At 44.7% G+C, this 21,176-nt stretch overlaps 1 protein-coding gene across 1 annotated transcript in view; it reads left to right on the forward strand.

The window, feature by feature from the left end:
- The window catches only part of nmu (neuromedin U), a 47,363-nt gene that overhangs the window by 19,099 nt on the left and 7,088 nt on the right, over positions 1–21,176 (forward strand). The window contains exons 5-6 of the mRNA XM_068028637.1: positions 3,320–3,349; positions 3,454–3,504. Of these exons, the coding sequence (XP_067884738.1) occupies positions 3,320–3,349; positions 3,454–3,504 (81 nt within the window). The remainder of the gene's footprint in view (positions 1–3,319; positions 3,350–3,453; positions 3,505–21,176) is intronic.

The following is a 21,176-nucleotide window of genomic DNA, read 5'->3' on the forward strand; positions in this document are numbered from 1 at the left end:
CACTGACAGCACAAACTCAGCACATTATGCCAAAGATCTCATCCCAGTTCTTTGATTCTGTGGTTCTACACATTTTTAGAGATGACCAATAAAATATTGATTCTTTCTGATTGGATGGTACAGTTGATTAGCATAGTGCCTTGAGGTCGGGGTATAATTCTTGCTGAGTTGATGGGACAAAAGTGTCCAAAAGTATAAATACATAAATATTCTGTGCTGCAATGGAAGACAAGATAGCAGCCATCAGATGCTTCATCATGGTAGGGTCTGCAAGTGTCCTCATAGAGTTGGCCACCACTTCCACGCTGGAAAGGATGGGCTTCAAGCTCTGCACAAAGCCCTTTGCCAAGTTGGTGCCAGAGTTCTCCATTCTCCTTGTCAGTGACAGCAGACTTTCTGGCAGGCTTGCTATGCACCAAGCATTTCTATGTGCATACCGCATATTTTTTCCTGTATGCCGACCCATTGAAGTCCTTTTTGGACTCCTCTGCAGCAGAGCACATGTCCGAACTTGCCCTCCAGCGAGCTGGCATCTCCATTGCCCTTTCCCCACCCTGTCTGCAGCCCAGTCGTGCCCGGTGACTCGCCACATGCAAAAGCCGCCTCTATGCTGCCCTCTAAAGTACACACATTTCATTTTTATTCATTTCATGGGATGTGGGTGTTGCTGGTAAAGCCAGCATTTGTTGCTCATCCCTAATTGCCCTTGAGAAGGTGGTGGTGAGCTGCCTTCTTGAACTGCTACAGTCTACCTGGTGCAGATACACCAACAGTGCTGTAAGGGAGGGAGTGAAGGAACAGAGATATTTCCATGTCAGGATGGTGTGTGGCTTGGCAGGGAAGTGCATCTTGTAGATGGTAAACACTGCTGCCACTGTGCATCGGTGGTGGAGGGAGTCAATGTTTAAGGTGATGGATGGGGTGCTAATCAAGCAGGCTGCTTTGTCCTGGAGCTGCACTCATCCAGGCCAGTGGAGAGTATTCCATAACACTCCTGACTTGTGTCTTGTAGATGGTGGACAGGCTTTGGGAAATCAGGGGGTGGGTTACTCGCCACAGAATTCCCAGCCTCTGACCTGCTCTTGTAGCCACAGTATTTATATGGCTGGTCCAGTTCAGTTTCTGGACAATGGCAACCCTGGGATGTTGATGGTGGGGGAATTCAGCAATGGTAATGCCATTGTATGTCAAGGGGAGATGGTTAGATTCTCTCTTGTTGGAGATGGTCATTGCCTGGCACTTATGTGGCGTGAATGTTACTTGCCACTTATCAGTCCAAGCCAGTTATCAGTGCCAGTATTTGAGCTTCTGGCTGCAAGTGTGAGATTGAGTGACAGTGTTTAATCATCATCAGTCTCTTCTTCCTCTTCCACATCACACTCTTGCACCACTGCCTGGCCAGGTTGCAGCTCTTGGGTATCTGCGAAAGGCACAAGGGTAGGGCTGCCGTGAGGGTGAGAGGGAAAAGCAAGAGGTGCATGCTTACACCATCTGCAGCTTGAGAATCAGAAGAGAGAATGGGATGAGGGAGAAATGGAATGTGTGAAGGAGGATTAGATAGGAGCATACTGTCATCTTCAACCCTTTAAGCCTTTTCGCTGACCATGGCGTCAGTCATGGTCGCTGCAATGAGGATGAGCACTGTCATCCCCTTGGGGGTGAGGACATGCAACCGTGCCTGCCCCTGCTGGTTATCCACTGTTGTCTTCAGTTGTATGTCACCTCATCCTGCAAGAGAGAGGGACGTGTGTCAAAGTGTTCTGAACACTGGACCTTGTCACATGATTATGTCTTAAAGATTGTGGTTTTTAAAAGGTCAAGATGGAGTCCACTCTGCGAAAGGTTACTCGGACAACAGAGAATACAGATCAGAGACTGTCTTCTGAAAAACAGACACTACAGCACTAACATCTGAACAACAATGGGTTTAGCCCTCCCAGACTTTTGGGCCATAAAACATGGAGTCAGTAATTCAGAACACGCAAATGCACCAGGCAGGTATTAGCACCTAGGGAAAATGGAAAGCCCCGATCGGTTTTATGAACTCAGACTTATGGTCTCTGCATTTTTGAAGCAGAACAATAAGCTATTGACTTGTAAGTCCAGATAAATTTAACAGACTTTCTGAAGGCAAATAGGCTGTAAGGGGAGGAATCAATGGTTTTGCCCTCAAGATAGGCTGGAAGAAGGACCCATCGGGGTGCGGCGTAAAGGCAAGCTATAAGAGAAGACACCCAGCGATTCCAAATGGACAGAGAGAAAGAGGGAATGCCTGCTCTCTGAAAGTATACAGTGACACACTGTGAAAACTCAAACCTGTTTTGAGAGTTTAAGCTTGAGCTACCTACTTCCATTGCCTTCTCAGAGTTTGTCTGGAGGGCCTCCTGGCCCCCTGTGGATAGAGGACCTCTCTCCACCTGTTGACCTCCTGCACCAAGACCTCCAGTGCTGCATCAGAGAATCTTGGACCCTGCTCTAGATCATGTTATACCATTCTTAGGTCAAAGAAAGACAGACTTGCATTTATATAGTGCTTTTCATGATCACCAGACATCTCAAAGAACTTTACAGCCAATGAAGTACTTTTGAAGTGTTGTCACTGTTGTAAAGTAAGAAATGTGGCAGCCAATTTGCACACAACAAACTCCCACAAATAGCAATGTGATAATGACCAGGTAATCTGTTTTTTTGACATTGATTGAGGGATAAATATTGGCCAGGACACCAGGGATAACTCCCCACTCTTCCTCGAAATAGCATCTTGGAATCTTTTACATGCACCTGAGCAGGCAGATGAAGCCTCAGGTTAACATCTCTTCTGAAAGGCAGCACCTCCTCAGTATGGCACTTGAGCGTCAGTCTTAATTTTTGTGCTCAGGCTTGAGCCTGGAAGCATGAGGCTCAGAGGTTAAAGTGCTACCAACAGAGCCACAGCTGACACTAGCTACTTGCATGTCGAATTCCAGCATCTGCTCCAGCCAAAATGCACCTCCCTTTTAAGAGATGCAGGTTTGTTTTAAGTAGCCCTGACCAGCTTGAACTCATGCTAGCCAGTCACGATTTTATGTCCCCTACTCAGCTGCTAAGCTGCATGTTTAGTGCCAGCTGGACACTGCAAAGCTGGAAATGAGCAGGCACCACAAAGTTTGCCTGCTGCCTGCATCGGGCATGGGTTAATCCCGTAATTTTATCCCCAAATCCGTTTTTAGATCGTAGCCAATTTCCCCCCTATGGATCAATTTGTATTCTTTTGCTCTCTATGCTGTATATTTAAATGTAAATAGAGACCCATCATTAATACTGGGCAATCTGTTTACAGGATTCAGAAGACAAGGTCCAAACCAAAAGGGTAAGTATTGTATCTTGCAGATTATGAAATACAGTGAGAATATATGAGGAGTCTTAAGTAATTGATGTATTTTATAGTAAAATACTTCTCCGTTTTTTGTACAGTTCTTATTTCATTATTCTAAGTCCCATGACTCAGGCAATTCTGATTTTATGGTAAGTGACATGAAAAATATTTTTAAATTGTCTGGAAAACTTGTGTTAAAACCTATCTCTGGTTCTACTCCAGACATTAACTTCCAAATTAGTGAACATCAAATCATACCACAGAGGCATAAGGTTTGTTATTTCTTTATTTATTGTAGAAGTAATGTTCACCACATAATTAGAGCTTTGTTTGTTAGGTGACAGGGGATTTGATATTGTTTCCTAGCATGTCCAACTGTAATTTCAGAGAACAGAACATTAACTCAGCATTTTGAAGCCTCAGAAGATGCCAGCTTTTAATTACTTCATCACATATTGAATATTGAATGTGGGAATACGTACAATTAAAACAACAGAAAATAATTATATTGATACAAACCCTGAAATTTTTATTTATTATTTTGGTTAAGATATATTACAATAATTCCATAGTTAACACGTAAATTATAAGGTAATGAAAGGAAACAGAGGCTGAGATATTGAAATGTCTTAATTTTTGATTAATCTTTTGTAATGCTGAGTAAAAGCAAGTAGTAGAAACTAAGCAATAACCCTTCCATCAATTGATCTACCTTAATATTTATGACTATCTCTTGATTTAAGCACATTTTTGCATACTGCAAATATCAGAAATATAAAAAGAAGAGAAAGCCAGTCATATTACATTTGCTTCTTCTGACTTGGAGCCAGGAACTTACAAGCATCTGCCAATCTTTGAATGCCCCCATGATTCCCATATTTGCAGCAATTAGGTGTTGTAGCATTAAAGAGACAAGGGTGAGAAATTAGGATTGTAAATGCCCATTTTTTGGGTGTTACGAGTGCCCTTAGAACTCCAAAATGGTGGGGTTTTTAATTAGTTCGGGGGGGGGGGAGGGTGGGCATCGCTGGCTAGGCCTGCATTTATTGCCCATCCCTAATTGCCCTTGAGAAGGTGGTGGTGAGCTGCCTCTTGAACCGCTGCAGTGCTTGGGGTGTAGGTACACCCACAGTGCTGTCAGGAAGGGAGTTCCAGGATTTTGACCCGGCGACAGTGTAGGAATGGTGATATAGTTCCAAGTCAGGATGGTGTGTGGCTTGGAGGAGAACTTGCAGGTGGTAGTATTCCCATGCAGCTACTGCACTTGTCCTTCTAGATAGTAGACGTCTCAGGTTTCAAAGGTGTTGTCAAAGGAGCCTTGGTGAGTTGCTGCAGTGCATTTTGTAGATACTGCTACCACTGTGCAACGGTGGTGGAGGGAGTGAATGTTGAAGGTAGTAGATGGGGTGCCAATCAAGCAGGCTGCTTTGTCCTGGATGGTGTCGAGCTTCTTGAGTGTCGTTGGAGCTGCACCCATCCAGGTACGTGGACAGTATTCCATTACATTCCTGACTTGTGCCTTGTAGATGGTGGACAGGCATTGGAGAGACAGGTGGTGAGTTTCCCACCACAGAATACCCTGCCTCTGACCTGCTTTTGTAGCCACAGCACTTATGGGGCTGGTCCAGTTCAGTTTCTGGTCAATGGTGACCCCCAGGATGTTGATAGTGGAGGATTCAGTGATATAAATGCCATTGAATGTCAGGGGGAGATGGTTAGATTCACTTTTTTTGGAGATGGTCATTGCCTTGCACGTGTGGGGCGCAAATGTTACTTGTCACTTATCCAGGTCTTGCTGCATATGGACATTCTGCTTCAGTATCTGAGGAGTCGCAAATGGTGCTGAACATTGTGTAATCATCAGCAAACATCCCCACTTCTGAACTTATGATGCAGGGAGGTCATTGATGAAGCAGCTGAAGATGGTTGGGCCCAGGACACTACCGTGAGGAACACCTGCAGTGATGCCTTGGGACTGAGATGATTGACTCCAACAACCACAACTATCTTCTTTTGTGCTAGGCATGACTCCAACCAGTGGAGAGTTTTCCCCACAATTCCCATTGATTCCAGTTTTGCTAGGTTTCCTTGATGCCATACTCAAATGCCGCCTTGATGTCAAGGGCAGTCGCTCTCACCTCACCTCTGGAGTGCAGCTCTTTTGTCCATGTTTGGACCAAGGCTGTAATGAGGTCAGGAGCTGAGTGGCCCTGGCGGAACCCAAACTGAGCATTAGTAAGCATGTTATTTCTGAGCAAGTGCCACTTGATAGCACTGTCGACAACTTCTTCCATCACTGTCTGTTGTACGTCCACAAGTTTATGAGATGAATCGTACCAGACATCATATTGGTGCAGGCATGAGGGCATGAGCAGTGCATGTCCACCAGAAGTGTGCAGAGCAGGATGATCATGATGTCAATTAGCGTGAAATGCTGATTCGATGTCAGTGCTGCTACATTGGCACTCAAGGCAATGACCTCTATTTACCTTGGACATATTCAGCAGTAGGAAGGACCCTCCCCCGGCATCCCCCACTACCGGTGCTATTTAAAGGGATAATCAACTACTTACACATTAGTTGCTGGCTGATTTCCTTTGGCTATTGCTATGATTCTACAAGTGTTTGGTGCTTTCCATAGTTCTTTCAAGTTGCAAAAGTCTACAGGGTTTGGTGTGGCAGTGCTGTGAGACTTTTTGTTGACTTCAAGGCTTCTGCACAAACCAGTTGCTCCCAGACATGGGTGCACTGGTAGGAATCCCCTTGGAATGCAGCATGACTTGGAGAATCAGCAGAGGAGAGAAGCAGCAGGACAAGCTGCTGAAAAAGTGAGAAGGAAAAGGCACACAAGGAGACTCAGCAGGAACCCATATTCACCAAGGGAGTTACATAGAAAATAGGAGTAGGAATAGGCCATTCAGCCCTTCGAGCCTGTGCCACCATTCAATACGATCATGGCTGATCGTCCAAACTCAGTACCCTGTTCTCGCTTTCTGCCCGTATCCCTTGATTCCTTTAGCCCTAAGAACTATATCTAACTCTTTCTTGAATATATTTAATGATTTGGCCTCAACTGCTTTCTGTGATAGAGAATTCCACAGGTTCGCCACTCCCTGGGTGAAGAAATCCCTCCTCATCTCAGTCCTAAATGGCTTACCCCTTATCCTTAGATTGTGACCCCCTGGTCCTGGACTCCCCCGCCATCGGGAACATCCTTCCTGCATCTAGTCTGTCCAGTCCTGTTAGAATTTTGTAGGTTTCTATGAGATCCCCTCTCATTCTTCTGAACTCTAGTGAATACAAGCCTAATCGAGCCAATCTCTCTTCATACGTCAGTCCTGCCATCCCAGGAATCAGTCTGGTGAACCTTCGCTGAACTCCCTCCATAGTAAGAACATCCTTCCTCAGATAAGGAGACCAAAACTGCACACAATACTCCAGATGTGGTCTCACCAAGGCCTTGTACAATTGCAGCAAGACGTCCTTGCTCCTGTATTTGAACCCTCTCTATATGAAGGCCAACATCCCATTTGCCTTCTTAACTGTCTGCTGCACCTGCATGCTTACTTTCAGCGACTGGTGCACAAGGTCTCGCTGCACCTCCCCCTTTCCCAATCTATCGCTGTTCAGATAATAATCTGAAATAATCTGCCTTTCTGTTTTTGCCACCAAAGTGGATAACCTCACATTTATCCACATTATACTGCATCTGACATGTATTTTCCCACTCACTCAACCTGTCCAAATCACACTGGAGCTTCTCTGCATCCTCCTCATAGCTCACACTCCCACCCAGCTTTGTGTCATCTGCAAACTTGGATATATTACATTTAATTCCCTCATCTATATCATTAATATATATTGTGAATAGCTGGGGTTCTAGCACCGATCCCTGCGGTACGCCACTAGTCACTGCCTGCCACTCGGAAAAAGACCCGTTTATTCTTACTCTTTGTTTCCTGTCTGCCAGCCAGTTCTCTATCCATTTTAGTACCTTACCCCCAATCCCATGTGCTTTAATTTTGCACGCTAATCTCTTATGTGGTACCTTATCGAAAGATTTCTGAAAGTCCACATACACCACATCCACTGGTTCTCCCTTATCTATTCTACTAGTTACATCCACAAAAAATTCCAGTAGATTTTTCAAGCATGATTTCCCTTTCATAAATCCATGTTGACTTTGTCCGATCCTGTCATTGTTTTCCAAGTGCTCTGCTATTACATCTTTTACAATGGACTCTAGCATTTTCCCCACTACTGGTGTCAGGCTAACCAGTCTATAATTCCGTTTTCTCTCTGCCTCCTTTTTTAAGTAGTGGGTTTACATTAGCTACCCTCCAATCCGTTGGAACTGTTCCAGAGTCTATAGAATTTTGAAAAATGACCAGCAATGCATCTACTATTTAAAGGGCGACTTCCTTAAGTACTCTGGAATGTAGATTATCGGGCCCTGGGGATTCATCGGCCTTCAATCCCATCAATTTCCCTAACACCATTTTCCTACTAATACTGATTTCATACAGTCCCTCCTTCTCACTAGGCCCTATGTTCCCCAACATTTCTGGGAGGTAATTTGTGTCCTCCTTTGTGAAGACAGAACCAAAGTATGTATTTTATTGGTCTGCCATTTCTTTGTTGCCCATTATAAATTCCCTTGTCTCTGACTGTCTTCATTAATCTTTTTCTCTTCACATATCTATAGAAGATTTTACAGTCAGCTTATATGTTCTCTGCAAGCTTACTCTCATACTCTATTTTCCCCTTCTTAATCAATCTCTTCGTCCTCCTTTGCTGAATTCTAAACTGCTCCCAATCCTCAGGTTTTCTGCTTGTTGTGGCCATTTTATATTTCTCCCGCTTGGATCTAATACTATCCCGAATTTCTTTTGTGAGCCACCCTTCCTATTTTATTTTTGTGCCAGACAGGAATGAACAATTGTTGTAATTCATCCATACACTCTTTAAATGCTAGCCATTGCCTATCCACTGTCAACCCTTTAAGTAACGTTCCCCAATCTATCATAGCCAACTCACGCCTCGTACCTTCATAGTTTCCCTTATTTAGATTCAGGACCTTAGTCTCGGAATCAACTCTCTCACTCTCCATCTTAATGAAGAATTCTATCATGTTATGGTCACTCTTCCCCAAGGAACCCCGCACAACAAGATTGTTAACTAATCCTTTCTCATTATACAATACCCAGTCTAGGATGGCCTGTTTTCTAGTTGGTTCCTCAATGTATTGGTCCAAAATACCATCATGTACACACTCCAGGAATTCCTCCTCTACAGTATTATTGCTAATTTGGTTTGCCCAATCTATATATAGATCAAAGTCACCCATAATTACAGTTGCACCCTTATTGCATGCATCTCTAATTTCTTGTTTAATGCCATCCTCTACGTCACCACTGCTGTTTGGGGGTCTATATACAACCCCACTAATGTTTTCTGCCCTTTGGTGTTTCTTAGCTCCATCCATACAGATTCCACATTAGGATTCTCTGAGCTAATATCCTTCCTCACTATTGTATTGTTTTCCTCTTTTCCTAACAATGCTACTCCACTTCCTTTCCTTTTTTGCCTGTCCTTCCTAAATATTGAATACCCCTGGATGTTCAGTTCCCATCCTTGGTCACCCTGCAGCCATGTCTCTGTAATCACAACTATAACGTATCCATTTACATCTATTTGCGCGGTTAATTTGCCTACCTTATTGTGAATACTCTGCGCATTGACACACAATGCCTTTAGGCTTGCCTTTTTCACATTCTTAGTCATCTTAGCATTATTTCGCACTTTGACCCTGTTTGTTTCTTGCCCTTGATTTCTATGCCTTCCACTTTTGCCTTTTTGTTTCTTGTCTTTCGTTTCTATCCTTGTTTCCTCCTCCTCAGTCTCCCTGCTCAGGTTCCCATCCCCCTGCCATTCTAGTTTAAATCCTCCCCAACAGCACTAACAAACACCCCCGCGAGGACATCGGTTCCGGTCCTGCCTGGGTGTAACTCGTCCCACTTGTACAAGTCCCACCTTCCCCAGAACTGGTCCCGATGTCCCAGGAATCCAAATCCCTCCCTCCTGCACCATTTATCCAGCCACGCATTCATCTGGTCTATTCTCCTGTTCCTATACTCACTGACATGTGGCACAGGAAGTAATCCTGAGATTACTACCTTTGAGGTCCTGCTTTTTAATTTAGCTCCTAACTCCTTAAATTCATCTTGCAGGACCTAATCCCTTTTTCTACCTACGTCATTGGTACCGACATCTACCACGACCACTGGCTGTTCACCCTCCCCCTTCAGAATGTCCTGCAGCCGCTCCGAGACATCCTTAAGCCTAGCACCAGGGAGGCAACATACCATCTTGGAGTCTCATTTGCGGCCACAGAAACGCCTGTCTGTTCCCCTTACGACTGAATCCCCTCTCACTATAGCCCTGCCACTTTTCTTCCTCCCCTTCTGTGCAGCAGAGCCATTCGTGGTGCCATGAACCTGGCTGTTGCTGCTTTCCCCTGGGAGGCCATCTCCCCAACAGTATCCAAAGCGGTATATCTGTTTGAGTTCAGGGAGCAGTTCTACTACTGGAACTCAGCGAGGAAAATTATGTGGCAGATTTCAGTGAGGATGTCCTCACTGAAATCTGCCACCTGCTGCAGCTACAACTGCAACCTCAGAGCACGGCAAGGACTACTGTGAAGGTGACCATGGCAATGAACTTTTATGCATCGGGCTCCTTTCAAGGTGGAGATGGAGATGCTTACAACATCTCACAGTTTGCTATCCACTGTTGCATAAGGAAGGTCACTGAGGCTCTCTGTTTAAAGAGAGCTAACTATATTTCATTCTCCCTTGCCAGAGACATGCAGGTGGAGTTAGCATACACCTGTGAGGATTGCAGGCTTCCTCATGGTGTGGGGTGCCATTGACTGCACATACTCCACTTTGTGGGAGTGTCAACTCTGAGATGTACTGCAGCTGAAAGGGATTCCTCTTCCTCAATGTCCAACTGGTTGTGACCATCGGCAGCAAACCATGCACAGTACCCTGGCAGCAGTCATGATGCCTCATTCTGTGGCAGTCAGCTATGCCATCTGCATGCGAGACACCACGGCAAACCAAAGGATGACTACTGGGAGGCAAGGGTTGTCCGCTGATGCCACAGTTGAGGACTCTGATGCACAACCTATGTGTGCATCATGCATACGATAAAAGCCATGCTGCCACACAAAATGCGATAGAGTAGACCACTGGCATGCTGAAACAATGCTTTCACTGCCTGGATTGCTCTGAAGGAGCCCTGCAGAACTCGTCAGAATGGGTGTCAAGATTTCTGGTGGTCTGATGTATGCTGCAGAACCTCACCATCATGACAGATAGCCCTTGCCACCAGGTATACGGGAAGCAACAGAGAAACAGGAGCATATTGGGGAAGAGGAAGAAAAGGAGGAGAAAGAAGAGAAACATAGTAGGCAAACAAAACAGCCCCTTTCTGCTCAAGCTGTCCATGAAGAACTCATCTAAGTGTGATACCAGTAACTGCAATACCAATTTCCCATTCGCCAACAGTCCCTTCCCTCTGTCACTGACCATCATGGCACCTGCTTGGCCAAAGTTTATAGATAAAAGCCACCACAAAATAAACATTCTAAACTGAATTTATAAATTAAATCATGCTGTACTGACTACAAACATCAGTGATGACCCATGTGCATTCCCTTAGTGCCTGTCTTCTGCAAGCTTTTGCTTGTCCTCGCAGTTCTACTAAGTGCTCCCCCAATGGCTGCAGCATGACTGGTGAAAGGCTGCTGACAGGAGACTGTAGATGGCCTTGCAGGATGACCTCGAGCAGCACTAGGCTGAGAAAGCCTAGCTTTGTACTGCATCATCGTGGCATGGGCCGCAGCAGTCTGGGCTGGCTGGCTGACAGGCAAGAGCGAGAGCACTGGGAGAGTGGCAGAATGCTCTCTTCCTGAGAAAGGCCAAAGGGTTCATGCTCCTTGGAGCCACTGCCACTCCCTCATGACAATGCCTCAGCAATCTGAGTAATCTGTTGGAGGACAGATTGCTGGACTGTTATGGTACCCTGCAAGCCCCTTGGCACACTACAGTCTATAGCCATGATGGCAGCAGTCTGAGCTTCCACTGCAGTACTCAGATATCAGTTGGCCGCTGTGCTACAATGGAAAGTGTTGTATGATGATTGGGTCCACAACTGTGCAAACAGAGTTGGCCACCACGTCCATGCTGATAAGAATGGGCTCCAAGCTCTGCACAAAGCCCTGTGCCAAGTTGATGCTGGACTCCTCCATACTCTTGGATAGTGACTGCAAACTTTCTGTCAGGTTTCCAAATGCACCAAGTATTTCACTGTGCATAGCTATAAGCATTCTGCTGTAGGTTGCCCCATCAAAGTCCTTATATGAGTCCTTTGCAGCGGAAACAGTCTGCAACCTCATCCTCTAGCAAGTTGGCACCTGCTCTATTCTTTCCCCCTGGCTGGCTGCACTCCACGCGTGCTTGGTATCTCACCACGTGCAGATCCCATCTTTAATCTCTCCTCTAAGATACGCGTAATTTCAGTATCTGAGCAGATGACTGTGAGTGTGAAGTCAAGTGATGGAGCTGTGTCCTCATCATCACTCTCTTGTTGTTCTTCCACTGCCTGTTCAGGTTGCACCTCTTGGGCATCTGAAAGGAAAAAGGCCCAAGGGTGAGATTATGGTGTGGAAAGAAGGGGAAAGTAAGAGGTGCATGCTTACACCACGTCAGCAAAGAGTGTGGAATGAGGGGCAAGTGGGAAGTGAAAAGAGAACTAGGGTATGAGGATACCATCATTTTTGATGGTTTCAGCCCTACAGCTGGCCACGGCCTCAGCAATGGCCATTCCAATAATGGCCAGCACCATCTCTTCAGTGGCGGGGCTGGGGTTGGTTAGGAACATAGGGAATAGGAGCAGGAGAAGGCCATTCGGCCTCGCAAGCTTATTCCGCCATGCAGCTAGATTATGGCTGATCTTCAACCTTGACACCTTTTTCACGCACTATCCCCAAATCACTTGATATCTTTAATATCCAGAAATCTATCGATGTCTGTCTTGAACACACTTAATGACTGAGCCTCCACAGCCCTCTGGGAATGAGAATTCCAAAGATTCACCACCCTCTGAATGAAGAAATTCCTCCTGATCTCAGTTCTAAATGGCCTACCCGTTATCTTGAGACTGTGTCCCCGGTTCTAGACTCACAACCCTTTGAGAGAAGTAATTTCTCCTCATCTCTGTTTTAAATCTGCTACCCCTTATCCTCAAACTCAGACTTCTTGTTCTAGATTGCCCCACCAGAGGAAACATCCTCTCTACATTTACTTTGTCAATCCCCTTAATCATCTTATATACTTCAATTAGATCTCCTCTCATTCTTCTAAACTCAAGAGAGTAAAGGCCTAAACTGCTCAATCTCTCTTCATAAGACAAACCCCTCATCTCTGGAATCAATCTAGTGAACCTCCTTTGAATTACCTCCAATGCAACTACATCACTCCTCAAGTAAGGGGACCAAAACTGCACGCAATACTCCAGGTGCGGTCTCACTAATGCCTTGTACAGTTGCAGCAACACGTCCCTACTTTTATACTCTGTTCCTTTAGCAATAAATGCCAAAATTCCATTTGCCTTCCTTATTACCTGTTGCAACTGCAGACTAGTTTTCTGCGATTCATGCACGAGGACACCCAGATCCCTCTGCACCGAAGCACTCTGAAGTTTCTCTCCATTTGGATAATAATTTGCCTTTCTATTCTTCCGACCAAAATGGATAACCTTACACTTATGCACATTAAACTTCATCTGCCAAATTTTGGCAAATTCACCTAACCTATCCATATCCATTTGTAAATTTCTTATTTCTTTATTGCAACTTACTATCCCACCTATTTTAGTGCCATCTGCAAATTTGGCTCTAGTACCTTCTATCCCTGCATCCAAATCATTAATATAGATTGTAAATAGTTGGGCCCGAGGACTGAAGCCTGTGGCACCCCACTAGTTACATCTTGCCAACCAGAAAAGGACCCATTTATCCCGGCTCTCTGCTTTCTGTTGGTTAGCCAATCCTCTATCCAAGCTAATAAATTGCCTCTAACCCATGCGATCTTACCTTGTGTATTAACCTTTTGTGCGGCACATTATCAAATGCCTTCTGGAAGTCCAGATATACTACATCTACAGGGTCCCCATTATCTACTTGTTACATCTTTGAAGAACTCTAGCAAATTAGCCAAACACGAGTTACCCTTCATAAAATCATGCTGACTCTGATGGATGGCATTTTGACTTTCTAAATGTCCTGTTATTACTTCCTTAATAATGGATTCTCACAATTTCCCAACGACAGATGTTAAACTAATTGGTCTATAGTTTCCTACTTTCTGCCTCCCTCCTTTTTTGAATAAGGACGTTATATTAGCACTTTTCCAAACCAGTAGAACCTTTCCCGCATCCAGGGAATTTTGGAATATTATAACCAATATCTCTATCTCCGCTGCCACTTCCTTTAATACCCTAGGATGCAGGCCATCAGGCCTTGGGGACTTGTCTGCCTTCAATCCCAATAGTTTGCTCAGTATTTTTCCCTAGTGATGATGATTGTTCTAAGTTCCTCCCTTCCTATAACCTCTGCATTACTTGTTACTATTGGGATGGTACTAGTGTCCTCCACCGTGAAAACTGAGGCAAAATACTGATTTAGTGTCTCCGCCATTTCTGTGTGCCCCACCATTAACTCCCCAGTCTTATCCTCCAAGGGTCCAACATTTACTTTCGCTACTCTCTTCCCTTTTATATACTTCTCGAAGTTTTTGCTATCTGTTTTTATATTTTGTGCTAGTTTTCTTTCATAATTTACCTTTGCTCTTTTAATAACTTTTTTAGTTACCCTTTGTTGATCTTTAAAAGTTTCCCAATCTTCCAGCCTGCCACTGGCCTTTGCAATATGCCTTAGATTTTGTCTTTATGTTGCCCTTGACTTCCTTGCTTAGCCATGGATATTTTTACCCCCCTCTTACAATCTTTCTTCCTCTCTGTAATATATTTTAGTTGGGAGGATTTGAATATCTCCTTAAACATCTGTAACTGCTCATCAACTGTCCTACCTTTTAGTCTTCCTGCCCAGTCCACGAGGGCCAAATCAGTCCTCATGCCTATGTAATTACCTGTTTAACTCCAGCATGCTAGTGTGGGAATCCAGTTTCTCGCCCTCAAACTCAATTTGAAATTCTAACATGCTTTGATCACTCTTCCCCAGAGGATCCTTAACTATGAGATCATTAATTAATCCCACCTCATTACACAATACTAAATTTAGAATAGTCTGCTGCCTGGTTGGTTCCACAACATATTACTCCAAAAAAAATCTCTAATACTTTCAATGAACTCTCCCTCGAGGCTCCCCTTGCCAATATGATTAATCCAGTCTATGTGCATATTAAAATCACCCATGATTATTGCCGTACCTTTCTTACAAGCCCCAGTATTTCCTGGTTTATACTGTGCCCCACTGCGGAACTACTGTATGGGGACCTATAGATTACTTCCACCAGGGTCCTCTTTCCCTTGCTATTTCTTATTTCTACCCAGACTGATTCTACATCATGATCTCCAGTGCCTATATCATTTCTCACTACACCTTTTCCTTCCTGCCTATCCTTCCCAAATATGGAGTACCCTTGGATATTCAATTCCCAAACCTGCTTTCCCTGCAACCACGTCTCAGTAATCGCCACTAAATCATACCTATTCGTCTCTATTTGCGCTGTTAACTCATTAATTTTATTCCAAATGCTTTGTGCATTCAGATACAAAGCCTTTAAGTTTGTTTTATTATCAAATTTCCCTACTCTTGTACGATTCCTTCGTGCAATATGATGTTCACACGTTCTGTCCCTACTGTTTATATTCTGATAACAATCAGCCTCATCACTAACCTGCACTCTTACCTTCTCTTTTAGCTTTGACTTCCTAATTTTCCATGCAACTGAACCCTCCCCCCCCCCCACACTATTTAGTTTAAAGCCCTATCCACAGCCCTAGTTATGCAATTCGCCAGGACTCTGGTCCCAGCATGATTCAGGTGGAGCCCGTCCCTTCGGAACAGCTCCCTCCTTCCCCAGTACTGGTGCCAATATCCCACGAATTCAAACCCATTTCTCCCCCACCAATCTTTAAGCCACGCTTGTACCTCTTTAACCTTATTAACCCTGTGCCAATTAGCTCGTGGCTCAGCTAGAAATCTGGAGATTATTACCTTTTTTGGATCTGCTTTTTAATTTAGCCCCTACCTGCTCATATTCCCTCATCAGAACCTCTATCCTCTTTCTACCTATATCGTTGGTAACTACGTGGACCACGACAACTGAATCTTTCCCCTCCCACTCCAAGTTCTTCTGCAGCCCAGATGAGATATCCTGAAGCTTGGCACCGAGTAGGCAACATCGCCTTCGGGACTCTCGATCCTGGCCACAGAGAACAGTGTTTATGCCCCTAACTATACTATTGCTGATTACGACTATATTTCTCTTTTCTCCCCCCACTTAACCCCCATGGTGTTATGGTCAGTTTGCTCATCCTCCCTACAGTCCCTGCTCTCGTCCACACAGGGAGCAAGAATCTTGAAACTGTTGGACAAGGACAATAGCTGAGGCTCGTGCAGCACTACCTCCTGGATCCCTCTACCTGCCTCACTCATGGTCACACCCTCCTCTCCCTGACCACTGGCCGAATTCAAGGTAGTTAATCAAAGGGGTGTGACAGTCTCCTGAAACACAGTGACCAGGTAACTCTCCCCCTCCCTGATGTGTCACAGTGTCCAAAGCTCAGACTGCAACTCATCAACTCTGAGCCGGAGTTCCTCGAGCAGCCAACATTTGCTACAGATGTGGTCACTAGGAACCACAATGGGGTCCACCAGCTCCCACATCATGCAGGTACAACACATCGCCTGGCCCTGCATCTCTGTTTTTTTAAATAAGATTTTAATTTGTTTTTTGAATTTCTGACTGGTCTTTAGTTTTTAATCTGTAAAATATTTCTCCTATTCACCTTTAATCCGAAATCAATTTAGAATAGGTAATTCAAATCAGCAGTTACTTACCAACCAATGAACTTACGGTTTTCCAGTGATGTCACTCTTTGTTTTTTCACTCTGTTTTTAGTCTCTTAAATTACCCAAAAATTAGATTTGCACTAGGAACCTTGATTCCCTAAAAAAAAACACTATCTACTATATTAAAAAAGAACTGTAGACCTTTCTCTTTACTTAAGTTACTTACTGAGCTAATTAGAGTTATTCCCTAACAGATGTTACCAATCAATCACCTTGCAGCTTTCCTGTGATGTTACTGTTGACTTTTTTTTCAAAACTCCAGCACACCTGGACTGCTCTCACACAGGTCCGACTGCTCTCCACTCCCTGTGCCAGTCCCACTCAGTCTCGCTCCTTCCAGCCGCCGCTGCTCTTTTAAACTGTGCTGATCTCGCTCAGTCTCGCTCCTTCCTGCCGCCGCTGCTCTTTTAAACTGTGCCGCTCTCACTCAGTCGCGCTCCTTCCCACCGCTTTTCCTACCAAAGCGGATGACTTCACATTTTTCCACGTTATATTCCATCTGCCATGCTTTTGCCTATTCACTCAGCCTATCTAAATCTCATTGAAGCTTCTTTTCATCCTCCTCACAACTCACATTCCCACCTAGTTTTGTGTTTGGAAATATTACATTATAAATCCAAATCATTGATATATATTGTGAATAGCTGGGCCCAAGCACTAATCATTGCGGTACCCCACCAGTCACAGTCTGCCAACCAGAGAATGACCCGTTTATTCCTACTCTCCATTTCCTGTCCGTTAACCAATTCTCAATTCATGGCAGTATATTACCTCCAATCCCGTGCGCTCTAATTTTCTTTACTAACTTCTTGTGTGGGACCTTATTAAAAGCCTTCTGAAAGTCCAAATACACCACATCCATTGGTTCCCCCTTATCTATTCTACTAGATACATCCTCAAAAAACTCCAGCACGTTTGTCAAACATGATTTTCCTTTCATAAATCCATGTTGACTCTGCCCAATCCTACCATTATTTTCCATGTGCCCAGTTATCACATCCTTTATAATAGACTGCAATAATAGAATAAACACAAGTGCCAGGCAATGACCATCTCCAACAAGAGAGAATCTAACCATCTCCCCTTGACATTCTGAATCCCCCACTGTCAACATCCTAGGGGGTACAATTGACCAGAAAACTGAACTGGAGTAGCCATATAAATACCATGGCTACAAGAGAAGGTCCAAGGCTAGGAATGCTGCGGCGAGTAACTCACCTCCTGACTCCCCAAAGTCTGTCCACCATCTACAACGCAGAAGTCAGGAGTGTGATGGAATACTCTCCACTTGCCTGGATGGGTGCAGCTCTAACAACAGTCAAGAAGCTCGACACCATCCAGGAAAAAGTAGCCTGCTTGATTGGCACCCTATTCACAAACATTCACTCCCTCCACCACCAACGTACAGTGGCAGCAGTGTGTACCATTTACAAGATGCACTGCAGCAATGCACCAAGGCTCCTTCGACAGCATCTTCCAAACCCACGACCTCTACCAACTAGGACAAGGGCAGCAGATGCATGGCAACACCACCACCTGCAGGTTCCCCTCCAAGTCACACACCATCCTGACTTGGAACTATATCACTGTCACAGGGTCAAAATCCTGGAACTCCCTTCCTAGCAGCCCTGTGGTGTACCTACCTCACATGGACTGCAGTGGTTCAAGAAGGCAGCTCATCACCACCTTTTCAAGGGCAATTAGCGATTGGTAATAAATGCTGGCCTAGCCAGAGACGCCCACATCCCATGAATGAATAAAAAAAAGATTCTGGCATTTTCCCTACTACTGATGGCAGGCTAGCAGGCCTGTAGTTCCCCAATTTCTCTCTCCCTCCTTTGTTAATTAGTAGGGTTACATTTGCTACCTTCCAATCTGCAGGAACCATTCCAGAATCTATAGAATTTTGGAAGATTACCACCAACGTATTTACTATCTCTACAGCCACCTCTTTCAACACTCTGGGATATAGATCATCAGGTCCATGCCATTTACCAACTTTCAGTCCCATTAATTTCTCCAGCACCACTTTTTTACGAATTCTAATTTCTTTCTGTTCCCCATTCTCACTGGGTCCTCAGTTCTCTCATATTTCTAGGAGGTTTTTTGTATCTTCCTCCGTGAAGACAGACACAAAATATTTGTTTAGTTTCTCTGCCATTTCCTTATTCTCCATTATAAATTCTCCTGTCTGTGCCTGTAATGGGCCCACATTTGACTTTACTAATCTTTTCCTTTTTACATACCTGTAGAAGCTTTTACAGTCTGTTTTTATGTTTCACACTGGTTGCTTAATCATATTCTATCTTTTCTGTTCTTTATTAGTTTCTTGGTCCTCCTTTGCTGAATTCTAAAATGTTCCCAATCCTCAGGCCTACTACTTTTTTGGCAACTTTATAAGCCTCTTTCTTTGATCTAATACAATCTTTAATGTCTCTTGTTAGCCACGGTTTGATCACTTTTCTTGTTGGGTTTTTGTGCCTCAAAGGAATGTAAATTTGTTGTTAACCATGTATTAATTCTTTAAATGCAAACCATTAGCTGTCTACCGTCATATCTTTTAATGTAATTTCCCAATCTATATAGACAACCTGCCCCTCATACCTTTGTAGTTTCCTTTGTTTAGATTTAAGACCCTAGTTTCCGATTAAACTACATCACTTTCAAACTTAATGTAAAATTCTATCATATTATGGTCACTCTTTACAACAAGATTATTAATTAGCTCTTTCTCATTGCACAATACTGGATCTAAAATAGTCCATTTTCTAGTTCGTTCCTCCACATACTGTTCTAGAAAACCATCTTGTATACATTCCAGGAATTTGTCCTCCACAGCATTAGTGTTAATTAGTTTTACCCAGTCTATATGTAGATTTAATTCCCCCATGATTACCATATTACCTTATTACATGCACCTCTAATTTCCTGATTAATATCGTGCCGTACATTACCACTACTGTTTGGTGGCCTAGCAATGTTTGCTACCCATTGTTGTTTCTTAGCTCCATTCAAACTGATTCTACATCTTGAACTTCCAATCTAAAATCCTCTGTCGCTAATGTACTGATCTCATCCTTTATTAACAGTGCTACCCCACCTCCTTTTCCTTTTTGTCCATCTTTCCAAAATATCGAATATATGCAGGCATGCCTGTCCCCCTCTGGTTAGCTTCTGTTGCTTACGGTTGTGCGTGACCTTGTCCTGTAAGAGAGAGGTATCTGTGTCAGTGAATGTGGTGCAATGTGTTTGAGTGATGTGGCTGTCATGGTTGAAAAGCTAATAGTGTGCATCCTGTGAGTTGTGAGTGTGAGGCTTGCAGCAGTGCTAAGTGTGTGAGGGTATAGTGAAGTGTATGGATGTTAGGTATAAGGTCTGATTGATAGAGGGCTGGTAGATGAGTGATGGGGGTTGTGCTGATTTGAGTAGTAGTTGAGGCTAGTGGTGCAGTTGGTAGGATATAGCACTTAAAGATGTATTCACTGACTTTGACCACTCATGAGGTCATTGAACTTCTTGTGGCATAGTATCGGGGTTTGACTCCAGGCATTGACCTTCACAGTTATCTGCCTTTTGACCATGGACTGGATTTTAATTCAGTGGCGGGGGTCCTGGCAATGAGCAGGGAAGGGGGGGTAGGGGGTGGAGGGAAATGACCCTGCCTCGACCTGTAGGACCCTGAGCCAAATTCAGTGGTGGGCAGGTGATTAACTTCTCACCATTGGGGATGCCGTTCCCTTTAAGGAACAAGATCACACCCCAAGAGCTGCTGACCAGAGAACCAGTAGCTCAGTAGTCCTAGCAGTGCCATTGGGAGTGGTGGCCACTGCTGGTACTGCAGGGGGACTGGAGCAGCAGCCATGGAGGAGGCCTCGGTAGTTGGGTCGGGGTTGCCAAGGCCACTCAGGCAGGCCCTGCCAGGTGGGGGAGGGCTGGTAGTTAGTGAGGGCGGGAGGAGGGGGTGGTTTCAACAGGGGTGGCTCTTGCCTCCTGGGGGATTCACCCCTCCCACCGAGACCACTGAGAGTTTGCCAGCTTTTACTGGGCGATCACCCCACGTGGCAGAGAGCCCTCTGCCATGGTTAAAATACCAGCGTTGGTGGTCCTTAATTGGCCACTTAAGGGCCTCAATTGGCCTCTGGATGTGAAGGCCATCCTTTACCTTCCCTGCCCCAGTAAAATTCCATGGCATCAGAAAGACAATGGACATGCCACCTCACCCTGCCTTCTCTCGCCATATTATGCACCCCCTCGCCTTCCAGCCTGTTCCTAGATGATTGATAAAGTCCAGTCCCAGGTGTCTGATGGGCCTCCTTCCCCCTTGTGGGTACAGGACTTCTCTCCTCCTTTCCCCATCCTCCATCAAGACCTTCAGTGCAGCTTCTGGAAACCTTGGAGTCTGCGCTGTTCTCATGTTGTGCCATTCTTCACTCTTTCCCAGGTGAGAGTCTCCAAACATGACTCCCAGCACCTACTCCAGGCACAGTGCACCTACCCTTTTAGAGATGCAGGCCACCTTGAAGTGGTGGAGTCTAGCTTTAAGTGGTGCTGTCCATTCATGATATTGGCCCCTTGCTAATGTGTCCAGCTAATCAACAATGCAGTTAGCACTCTCTGGATACAGAGATCATGGAAATGAGCAGGCCGCCTGATATTTTG

Source organism: Heterodontus francisci, chromosome 1, assembly GCF_036365525.1.
Source record: "Heterodontus francisci isolate sHetFra1 chromosome 1, sHetFra1.hap1, whole genome shotgun sequence".
NCBI lineage: Eukaryota > Metazoa > Chordata > Chondrichthyes > Heterodontiformes > Heterodontidae > Heterodontus > Heterodontus francisci.